Source organism: Bos indicus, chromosome 25 (assembly GCF_029378745.1).
Source record: "Bos indicus isolate NIAB-ARS_2022 breed Sahiwal x Tharparkar chromosome 25, NIAB-ARS_B.indTharparkar_mat_pri_1.0, whole genome shotgun sequence".
Lineage (NCBI taxonomy): Eukaryota > Metazoa > Chordata > Mammalia > Artiodactyla > Bovidae > Bos > Bos indicus.
Genome location: NC_091784.1, coordinates 3,581,937 through 3,593,659, shown reverse-complemented (window position 1 = coordinate 3,593,659; position 11,723 = coordinate 3,581,937). Strand labels below are relative to the sequence as shown.

General features: G+C 54.2%; 1 protein-coding gene across 1 annotated transcript; it reads left to right on the top strand.

The window, feature by feature from the left end:
* Positions 1–7,411: 7,411 nt before the first annotated feature.
* On the top strand, positions 7,412–11,723 carry ZSCAN10 (zinc finger and SCAN domain containing 10). Its single transcript, XM_019987406.2, has 5 exons — positions 7,412–7,897; positions 8,209–8,476; positions 8,691–8,755; positions 8,933–8,990; positions 10,153–11,723. The coding sequence occupies exons 1-5, from the start codon at positions 7,499–7,501 to the stop codon at positions 11,721–11,723; spliced, it is 2,361 nt and encodes a 786-aa protein (XP_019842965.1). The 5' UTR covers positions 7,412–7,498.

Below are 11,723 nucleotides of genomic sequence, written 5' to 3'. Positions count from 1 at the left end.
TGCCTTTGTCCCAGGGCTGGTCCTTAGTGAGGGTTCTGACTGTGCCATAAACACTCCTAATTACTCCTTTAAGATGGCAGCTGCCCAGAGGAAAATGCTAAGCTGTTACTAATGCAGTTTAGAAACGTACTTAAGCCACTGGATAGTGAGTGTCACTCAGCCGTTTCCTACTCTTTGCGACCCCATACAGGCCATGGAATTCTCCAGGCCAGAATCCTGGACTGGGTAGCCTTTCCCTTCTCCAGGGGATCTTCCCAACCTAGGGATCAAACCCAGGTCTCCCGCATTGCAGGTGGATTCTTTACCAGCTGAGCCACAAGGGAAGCTCAAGCCCCTGGATAAGCCAGAGCCTAATCAAGGGATCATAGTGTTTTTAACAGTAGCTCTTCCCAGAGCTGGAGAAGGATTTTCTTCTTTTGCCCTGAATTATTCTAAATGGAGGAATCCTATGGAAACTGAAAATACAAGAAACTTGTTTTTCTTTCGCAATCTCTGAAGAGATAACAGAAAAGATGAAGACCGCATCAGTATTTTCAAGGACTTTCGCTGACCTGGATAATACTGGACACTTTTTTTCATATTTAATAAATAAATGGTAAGTTGGGGCTTATTTTTTGTTTGTTTTTAGACACCAATTACTTTCCCAAAATCTAAGGTAACAACTAGAATAGTTTGTGTTCACTTTCAAGATAATTTTAGAAGATATTGATATATACACTAAACAGGTGGATGTATATTAGAAATCCTTTCAGGATGCGTTTATCGTTTACTAAATGGAGTAAAGTAACAAACCAGCAACTTCACAAGAATTTTCCTCTCTTAGCGGCTAACACTCTGGGACAGGAGAGTGTATTTTCAAAGATGAGGACGAATTTGAAGGGACTTAAATGTGCATTAAGCCTCTTTTTTTTTGGCTTGCGGCATCTTAGTTCCCCCACTGGGGACTGAATTTCCGCCCCGCAGTGAAAGCGCGGAGTCAACCACTGGACTGTCAGGGAATTCCCCTAAGCACCCTGCCCCCCTATTTTTTTCTGCAAAGTAATTTGAACTGCTGCTGCTGCTGAGTCACTTCAGTCGTGTCCGACTCTGTGTGACCCCATAGACGTTAGCCCACCAGGCTCCACCGTCCCTGGGATTCTCCAGGCAAGAATACTGGAGTGGGCTGCCATTTCCTTCTCCAATGCGTGAAAGTGAAGTTGCTCAGTCGTGTCTGACCCTCAGCGACCCCATGGACCACAGCTTTCCAGGCTCCTCCGACCATGGGATTTTCCAGGCAAGAGTAATGGAGTGGGGTGCCATTGCCTTCTCCAATTTGAGCTAATAAAAGTCAAAAGGAATCCTCTCCTCAGTGATCTGGTCCTGCCCGGATTGTAAGCCTCAAGGGGGCAGCACTCGTGTTTGTATTCAGCACTGGGTCCCTGGGGTCAGGGACCACGCTTGGACGCACTCAGGGAAGCAAATATTCCCCGAATGAATGATGCGCGCGCGAGATGGGCCAGGAGCACGGATATTAGTCAGGGCCCATCGCTGGGCGGCGAGTTAGTGGTGGAGGAGGCCAAAAGCTAGTGTTGATCTTGCGTCACTTGCCTTGCTGCCGGGACGCTGTTTCTGGGGGTTGGGTCAACTCCATTTCTGCTTTTCTGACAGATTTCCAGGGAAGGTGTGCACCTGAGTCGGACGCCTGGAAGTTACTGTCAGCAGCGATCACCGAGCCTGGCCGCTGCGCTCCCGGCCAGCTCCCGGAGGTTCTCACTGAGGCCCGATGCACCAAGACCACCACGTCGGATCATTACCCGAGGAGGCCACGACCTTTCTGCAGCTCTGCCCCATCGCGTCCGGACGGGGCCCGCTGCTCCCGGTCGCAGGGCTCGGACCTCGCCTAGTCAGATAGGGCCGCAGCGCTCGGCGCGCGGGTGGGTCAGGGAGGCGGGGCCGGGGAGGCGGTGCCCGGGTTGGGGCGTGGAGGCCCGGAGGAGGTGAAGGGGTACAGGACACACCTCCTCTCCACCGCCCCGGCCACGCCCAGGGGTGTGGCCTCATTTCTACGACCAGGGTAGGGTTTCATAGTCCCGCCCCGTGTGAGGTTCCCGGCCGCGCCCCGTCCAGTCCACCCGTAAAGTGCGGGGAGTTAGCCTCGCGGGGCGCCAGCTGCACGGTGCCAGTAAACATTGCAGGACGGGGGGCTCTGCCCGGCCGTTCCTCAGGCATTCCGTCCGTCCTCACATGTGCCAGGCGCTAGGCACGGAGCAGAGAAGGGATACCGCCCACTGTCCTGTGAGATCCACACTAGACAGTTAAAATAAAGGAACAAAGTCCAGGTGCTGTCAGTGCAGGAGACCAGACCCGCCCCGGGGAACCAGAGCGAGCGCAGGGTCGGCCACTGAGAATGTGGCCCAGCACCCCCCAAACAGCAGGCGCCCTGAACGCCCAGCCGGACACCACGGACTCCCCAAAGGGAGGCGCGCATCCCTCTGGGGCCAAGGACGTGACCCAAAAAGGCCCTTTAGAGCGAAGGGAAAGGCTTGACTTTGGAGTTGGACTCAAGGCTGTTGGTGAGGCCACTTCCGCTCCTGGGAGCCCCACTTAGTCACTGATAAAGAGGGGACAGAACCCACCCCTAAAGATTCTTGGGAGGGATTTAGGTGGCAGTGTCGACCGGTGACCTCTCTTCCCCAACACGTGGTCCTGCTCTGTTTTCTTTTTAGTACCTGTGGTTTGCTCCTGTAAACCCCCTGAAGTCTGGAACTGTCCCTCACATTTAGCTCAGTATCCTCAACACCAACAGCAGGCCCTTGGCAAAGATTTGCTGCATGAATGAAATGCTGACCAAAGAACCACGCACACAGCAGGCTTTTTTTTCTGGCCATACATGGAGATAAGGGGGACCTCCCAGACTCAGGCTTGAACCTGCTCCGCCTGCAGTGGAAGCACATGGTCTTAACCACTGAACTGCCACGGAAACCCCAGCAAGCGTTTTTAAATGGCAGCTCTTGGCCCCCACCAAACATACAGGTTGACAGACCCTCAAGGGGCACAGAGCCGGTCCTGACTAGGTGGGTCGGAGGGGTAGTTAGACTCTCAAATGCCAGCCAGGGTTGGAATCTTAACCCGCTGCTTTGTCTATTTCCCTGGCCCCGCCCTCTCCCCAAACCACTCCCAAACTGGGAGGTTAAGGGTTAACTCAAGGAAGCCCCCCTCACCACCTGGATGGGATTGGGGCAGGCAACTTCCTGTTCCATTTTCCCGGAGTCCTTCCCCAGGTTGGCCGAGGCTGACTCTGGCCTTAGGGGCCCTCAGAGAACACCCCCACGAGTGGTGAGTTGCAGAGAGGCCTGGGGTGCAGGCTGCCAAGGACAAACTTAAGGGGTTCCTTGTACCTTGGAGAGAGAAAGGGGGCTCCAGGCCTCTGGCGGGCTGGTGGAATAAGGCATTAGAGTGCCAGAAGAGTCTTGGGCGGACGTGGTTGGTCTGTGCTGGGAAGCCCAGTGCTGGGGAATCCAGGGCTGGGAAGACTGGGAGGCCTGTGTAAGTGGGGGCATTTGGGAGGATCGCGGGACTTCCTGTGACGTGGGCTTGCTATGGCCTCTGGGGAGCAGAAGGCAGGCTCCACGTTCCCCCAGGTGGACTGACCGGGCTCCTCGACTCAGCTCAGCACTAGAGGGGAGCGCAGCCAACAAAGACGAGCGATCCAGGGAGCAAGGGAAAGTTTCTGGCCAAGGACCCCAGCTCTGGGCACCCCTGTTGTCTGGGCGGGTCTTGCGGCTGCACCTCCACCCGGGCTGGTCTACCTTAAGCCTCTCCGCCACTCTAGGCTCCAAGTTAAGCTGGTCAAACACCGGAGGATGGCTGAAGAGCGCCACACCCTGCCTCTTGCAACCCAGCTCACCCCCTACAGATGCGCATATTCACAGAGCTTTTGTCCTGCAGACTTGGGGGCGGGAGAGACTCTCCAGGCCAACGTCCCTTGAATTCCACCTCTTTCAAACCTTTTGGTGAGACCTCACCTGAAGCTTGTGGCATCCCAAGAGTTTAGGCCTGAGGGTTGGAAATTTGAATGCCCTTAGTTTTTCAGATTTGTGCTGTAATATTTGGATTTAGACTAGGCAGATCGCACACGGCAGGAGGGTAATTGGGTCCTTTTCTGTTTCTGAGCTTTTGCACCGTAAGATTGGTGTTCTCTCCTTAAAGCAAATCTTCGCTTCCCCTGGTGTGACCATGAGCAAGTCACCCATCCTCCAGGAGATTGGTCTTTGCACCTGTCGAATGGAGAAATTATAGTTTACTGCTTGGGATGCAGAGAGATGAAGCGACCCTAAGCAGAGAACCCATGCAGAGAAGGTCTCAGTACATGCCAGCTGTTAATACTGCGTTCCTGATCACATGTGACTGGTTCTGTATCACTTTTTTGCTCATGCTACCAAAACACAAGAAAATAAAAACCCATTTTCTTGAAAGGTAAAGATCTCTTCTGCCCCAGACATGTTTGCATGCCTTCCTCAATAATTACAACTGCAAAGTAGATAGGTGGGTCGTGTGTGTGGCATCCCAGAAGAGAGGTGTCAATGAGTGGAAGCAACCCTGTGTGCCAACATGTAGGAAAGAACGGAAGTTGAACAAGGCTCTGGGGGAGAGGATGGAGGTGGGGAAAGCTAGGAGATTCTGGAGTGGTTGGGGGAGACTGGAGAGTGGCAGGAAGGAGTGGGTAAGAGGGAGAGGAAGGGAAGCTGGGAAGATGCTGGAGGGGGTGGAGGGAGGCTGGGGCTTGGGGGCTGGTCAGGTAGCCAGGACACAGGCCTGGGTCTGTGTTTTAGCATCACAACCCTCTCCTCTGAGCTGGGAAGTGCTAGGCTCAGTTTCCTGTGTTCTTTAACCGCATTCAACCCCCACTCACCCCACCTGAAAAGGAGGTTCAGAGATCCCTCAACCCCGAATGAAGAGGGCTTAAACTATCAAAGCTCTTGGCCAGGCCGACCTCTCCCTGACTCCATCACCAAGGCTGGGTTGCCTTCTTGGAAGAATGTCTGTATCTCTGTGTCTAGGTGTCCTGGGCTGTAACATGGTCATGATAGGACGAGCTATTAGCCATGGTTGTTTGTGTTTTCACTCAGTGAGAACAGCCAGCACTTAGACGTGCGCCCAGCGTGTACAGTCTGCAGGTGTGGGCACCGCTCTGCTGCCTTTACCTGGTGGGAAGCGATGCAGGAGGGCTTCTGCCCAAGTCTCTGCCTTGGATGTTCATGTGCGGGTAGGGGAACAGGTCTGGAAAATGCTCTTTTGCAGCCCTGAGGCTGGAGAACAGGGAGGGCAGAAAGATGTTGGAACTTAGGTTTCCATATCCATAAAGTAATCCCTGCCCGGATTGAAATATAAAAGTGCCTCAGGAGTTCCAGGGCGGTCCAGTGACTTGGGATTCCACGTTTTCACTGCCAAGGGCGCAGGTTCAATCCCTGGGCAGGAAGCTAGGTTCCTGCAAGCCACGTGGCTGAGCCAAAACATAAAATAAAAGTGCCTCAAAGCTCTGGAACAAAAGTACAAGCTTCTTTGGAAGTGTAAGCCTCCTGGCTGGGTTGTGCTGAAGGACTGAACTGAGTCCTCTAGGGGTGGGGCTGAACCTCCCCCTAGGTAGGTCTCCGCTAGCCCCAAAGGAAGGAACAGTCTTACAGAACCAGTGCCCCCTGTTGCCAAGTTAGAAGCACTTTTTTTTTTATTGTTAGCTAGACTCACAGGGATGTTGTGATGGATACCTCCCAGTGGACAAAGGAAGAATCCAGGATTTCTTTAAAAAAAAAAAAAAAACTAGGAAAGAAAGGGAAATGTTTGCATCTCCCACTCATCACCCAGCTCCCCAGGCTGCACCTACTGTACACCTCTCTGCTTTGGCCTGCCTCGGGGACACATGTGTCACAAACCTCTGAAGGCAGTCAGCTTAGTCTCTCATGTGGAAACCCACCCACCGACCCCGTCTCCCTGGCTCATCCTGGCCTGTCTCCTGGGATGGAACCCAGGGAACGAGACTGGGACACTAGTTGGGAGGTCAGCCCTGCCCTGGTCAGCTGGGTGATCTTGGCTTTGACCCCTGAAAGCCACCTCCAGCACCAGAAAGTGAGAATCAGGACGTCTGGTTAAGGAGTGATCCCATGCATGAACTATACCCACCGCCCACCCTTTTATCTTTAAAATTCTCAAACTTCCAGAGAAGTTGAAAGAGCAATGCAATGAACATCCATACACCCACCTCCCGGATTCGACAATTGCTATAATTTTGCCACTTTTGCCTTGTTGATCCATAAGTGTGGATGAAACCTCACGCCTCTTCAATTCCAGATCCTTAACATTTTCTAAGAATGAAGACACTTCCAACATTGTGCAAGGCTGGAATCCCATCTCAGAAGTTAGTAGTCATTTCCCTTATTGCCCAGGGCTCCACCAGATTCAGATTTCCCCAACTATTTCCCCAAAGCTTTTTTCCCAGAATAACTTTTAGCACCACCATCCCTTAAAGGTCAGGATCCAGTCAAGGTTCGCACATTTCCTTAAATCAGCTGTTAGTCTCCTCTACAGCAATGTGCCTACAGGCACTTATTTTTTTATAACAGACTTGGAAGAACTTGGACCAGGTTTCTGGGAATGTCCGGTCTTTCGGATCTGTTCAGCTGTTTACTCAATGGATCATTTGGCTTGTTTGTTTTATAATCGTTTTTAAAATATTTTATTTATTTATTTTTGGCTGTGTTGGGTCTTAGTTGCGGCACATGGGCTCGGTAGTTGCAGAGCACGAGCTTCTCTCTAGCCATGGAGCCTGGACTTAGTCGCTGTGCGGCCTGTGGGATCTTAGTTCCTAGACCAGGGAAGTCCCTGTTTTATAAATGTGATATGTAACATTGAGTAACTTTAAGATATACAGCATTTTATTTATATATTATAATATGATTGTGATGTAGCAATAAGTATCATATTACATAATGTATTACAGTACGATATTATTATCTGTATTTGCTATACTGTGCATTAGATCGCTATGGCTTATTTACTACTTGTTACAACTTTGTATCTTTAAACACTATCACTCTTAGCCTCTCCGCCAGCTTGTTCTTATTCCCTGCAATGCCCTTTAACTGGAAGTTGGGTCTAAAGGCTGGATTGGATTGCGACGGAGCATTTTTGGCAAGGACTCCCCCTTCGGTGGTGCCAGGTACCCCCGTGGTACCATATCAAGAGGCAGGGACAGCCAGACTGTCCTCTTTCGGGACTGCCAACTCTGGTCCCTGGGGCAAACCGAGGTGACCTTCTAAGTGCTGCAGGAAGGAATGGATGATACTGAGCAATTCGATTTCTCTGCTTTGTTTGGTCAGGCTGAGCCACTACCCGTGACCCGTTCGAGAAGAGATTCCTCTGGAGACCACACCTGCAGGCACCCCTTAACACCCCAGGTGTGGGAGCCAGGAGGGAGAGACTTGAACACGAGAGCAACCACGGTGAGGAGTCCCCAAGGTGAAGGATGCTTGCAGAACCCAGCCCAGCTGCGGGGGAGCCGGAGCAGCTTGGAGCAGTCAAGCTGGAGGAAGAGGAGGAGGCTGCCAGCCAGGAGGACCCTGGGCGGCCAGAGGCCAGGCCCCGGCCCGAGGTGGCTCACCAGCTCTTCAGGTGCTTCCAGTACCAGGAGGACATGGGGCCGAGGGCGTCCCTGAGCCGGCTCCGGGAGCTCTGTAACCACTGGCTGCGACCGGCTCTGCACACCAAGAAGCAGATCCTGGAGCTGCTGGTGCTCGAGCAGTTCCTGAGTGTGCTGCCCCCACACCTCCTGGCCCGGCTGCAGGGCCAGCAGCTCAGGGATGGTGAAGAGGTGGTACTGCTGCTAGAAGGTGTCCAGAGGGAGTCTAGCAACGTGGGGCCGCTGGTAAGAGGGGCGGCCGGTGGGCTGGACAGCAGGGGGAAAGGCAGGGACTTTATCTCCCTGTTAAGAAATCACTGAGCTGAGACTTTGCTGGTGGTCCAGTGGTTAAGACTCCGTGCTTCCATGGCAGGGGGTTCGACCCTGGTCGGGGCACTAAGGTCCCACTTGTCTTCCTCTGCCAGTTCCTTCTTGACCTCCTAACTCCCTCCCTCCCTGTCTGAGCTTCATCTTTCCACCATGCCACTGCCCTTCGGAGTTAGTAGGACATGGATTACTGTCCTGTGTGTCCCCTGACATGGGTGTGTTCTGAACAGGATTTCAGTTTTAATGCTGGCAAGAATTGTCCCCGTGCAGACGTCACCTTGGAGGAACAGGGGGGCTCTTTCCAAGTCTCCAGCCACAGTCCCAAGAAGGAAGCAGCTTCAGAAGGGCCTCCAGCTCTGGAACCATCACAGGCGCTCCCGCCATCCCAATCGGGGCCCTCCAAGCCTGCTGAGATGGGGGACTGGAGACGCCCCCTGAGTTCAAGGCAGCCACTGAGCCCAGGTCCCAAGAGGACTTTGCAGGCCCCGCAAGAGAGCGGTGAGGCGCCGGAGCCCTAGGGAGATGGAGGCCTGGGGTGCGGGGGGAGCTGGGGGGCCAGGTGGGTGTGGGCAGGGAGGGAAAGGGGGCGGCCTCCTGAGCTGGCGGGAATGGCGGAGAGTCCCAGGGCCCTGGCCATGGCTGCACAACCCCGAGGCCGCACGGCGGTAGGGCTGCCTTCTCACAGCTCTCTGTCTCCCCCCAGTGCCGTCAGCCCTCCAGGGCCCCGAGCTGTGGCCAGAGGAGAGCTCGGGAGATCAGGAGCTGGCAGCAGTGCTGGTGAGCTGGGCGAGTGCCCTCACTCCAGGCCTATCTCCTGCTCTGCAATGTTCTCTGACTCTGCTTTCAGCAAACCCCTGTCTTCCTTAATTTAAACCTGGAGAGCTCTTCATCTCTCTTAGGTCCCCGAGCCCCGTTCCTCACTCACTGACAATCTCTGCCATCCCTTTGTCACAGGAGTCCCTGACCTTTGAAGACGTCCCAGCAAAGAAGGCTTGGCCTGTGCATCCTCTGGGTGAGACAGCCTTTTCCTGGGTTTATGACCACTGAAGGTTTTTTTGTATGTCCAAGATGACCCCTGACTTTTTGGCCTCTTTGGCTAAAAATGAGCTATTTTGATGAGGTGATATATATTTATATAGATCTATATTGATATGTCCATATCTATATAGATATAATTTTAAGGCTCTTTGCATCTAATCATCAACCGCCCCCCCTCCAAACTTTGAGCTTTTAAAATAAGTGGTCGAGAATTCCCTGGTGGTCCAGTGGTTTGGACTCCAGGCTTTCACTGCCATGGGCCCTGCTTCAATTCCTGGTCAAGGAACTAAGATTCCCCAAGCTATTTGACATGGCCAAGAAAAAAAAAATGTGGTCATGGCAAATACTGTATGGTATTACTTATATGTGGAATCTAAAATATGACACATGTCAACTGATCTATGAAATACACAGAACACTCGTGGTTGCCAAGGGGGAGGGAGGAGTAGATTGGAAGTTTAGGATTAGCAGATACCAATTATTACATATATTAATACAGTGGAAAAACAACAATGTCCTACTCGATCTCCTGTAATAAAACATAAGAGAAAAGGATATATATATATAATTGAAAGAGTTTGCTGTACAACAGAAATTAACACAACATTGTAAATCAACTATACTTCAATAAAATTAATTACAACAGCTAAAATTAAATAATATAAGGGACTTCTCTGGTGGTCTACTGGCTATGACTGCACTCCCAATACAGGGAGCCTGGGTCAGGGAACTAGATCCCACGAGGTGGCAACTATTAATAAGAGTTCACGTGCTACAATGAAGACTCCGTGTGTTGCAACTAAGACGCAGCACAGCCAAATATATAAATAAATATTTTAATTAATTAAATAAAATCGGTGGTCATGGGAAGGCTTGCTAACCGATATAGGTCTCCATTTGGGAGAATGACATAGTGGTGATGGTTGCCCGACATTATAAACAGGCCTAATGGACCAGAATTATACACCTTACAACTGGTAAACTGTATGTTATTTGGGTTTTACCCCACTCTCTGCCCACCTACAGACTTTGCAGAATTCTCGGTGTCTTTCCACTTCGGGGCACTGAAGTTCTAGCGATTCCCAGAAGGCCCTCTGAAAAAGCCCAACCTGCCCTGTTTTCTGCTTCTTTTTTAGGAACTGGAGGCAGAACCCTAGAAGAGGCTTTTAAGGCAGAAGAGCCGAAAGGGGTGTCCTGGCCCTCGGCTGCCTCAGCAAACTCTCAGGCAGAGAGCCCCAGGGTGGCAGAAGAGCCCCACGCCCAGTCGCTAGGATCAGGCCCTGAGACGAGCAGCCCCGGAGGAGAAATGTCCCCTCCAGGCAGGAGTGACGTTCTCAAGGTCAAAGCAGCCGAGGACGCCCCCAAGTCGGACCCGGAGTTCAAGTTCATCTGCACAGACTGCGGCATCAGCTTCCCGCAGTTGGCCCGCCTGGAGGCGCACCAGCTGCGCTCGCACCCGGGCGCGCGGTCCTTCTTGTGCCTGTGCTGCGGGAAGGCCTTCGGCCGCAGCTCTATCCTCAAGCTGCACATGCGCACGCACACAGACGAGCGGCCGCACACCTGCCACCTGTGCGGCCACCGCTTCCGCCAGAGCTCGCACCTGAACAAACACCTGCAGACGCACTCCTCCGAGCCCGCCTTCCTGTGCGCCGAATGTGGCCAGGGCTTCCAGCGCCGGGCGCGCCTCACACAGCACCTGCTGGCGCACGCCCAGGACCAGAAGCCCCCCGGCGGCACCCCGGAGACCAAGCCCCCGGCACCCCCCGAGCTGACCGTAGTCCTGTGCTCCCATTGCGGCCAGACCTTCCAGCGCCGCTCCAGCCTCAAGCGCCACCTGCGGATCCACGCCAAGGATAAGGGCCACCAGTGCTCCGAGTGCTCGGGCAGCCTGCGCCCCGGGCCTGAGCGCCGGCCCTATGTGTGCGGCGAGTGTGGCAAGGCTTTCCGGCGCAGCGAGCACCTGGGGGCCCACTGGCGCGTGCACACGGGCGAGCGGCCCTTCTCTTGCCAGGTGTGCGGCCGCAGCTTCAGTCAGAGCTCCCAGTTGGTCTGTCACCAGCGGGTGCACACGGGCGAGAAGCCCTACGGATGCCCGCACTGCGGAAAGCGCTTCATGCGGCGGGCGGGCCTCGCCCGCCACCTCCTGACCCACGGCGGCCCAAGGCCCCACCACTGTACCCAGTGTGGCAAGAGCTTCAGCCAGACCCAGGACCTCGCCCGCCACCGGCGCAGCCACACAGGCGAGAAGCCCTGCCGCTGCAGCGAGTGCGGCGAGGGCTTCAGCCAGAGCGCCCACCTGGCGCGCCACCAGCGCATCCACACCGGGGAGAAACCCCACGTCTGTGACACCTGCGGTCACCGCTTCCGAAACAGCTCCAACCTGGCCCGCCACCGCCGCAGCCACACGGGCGAGCGGCCCTACAGCTGCGAGCAATGCGGCCGGAGCTTCCGGCGCAACGCCCACCTGCAGCGGCATCTGGCCACCCACGCCGGGGCGGGGGACGAGGCCGCATCTGGGCCAGCTGAGCCCCCCCAGGAGTGCCCAGAGTGTGGCAAGGTCTTCAGCCGCAGCTGCAACCTGCTGCGGCATATGCTGGTGCACACTGGGGCCCGGCCCTACTCGTGCACACAGTGTGGCCGCAGCTTCAGCCGCAACTCCCACCTGCTGCGCCACCTGAGAACCCACGCCCGAGAGACTCTGTACTAG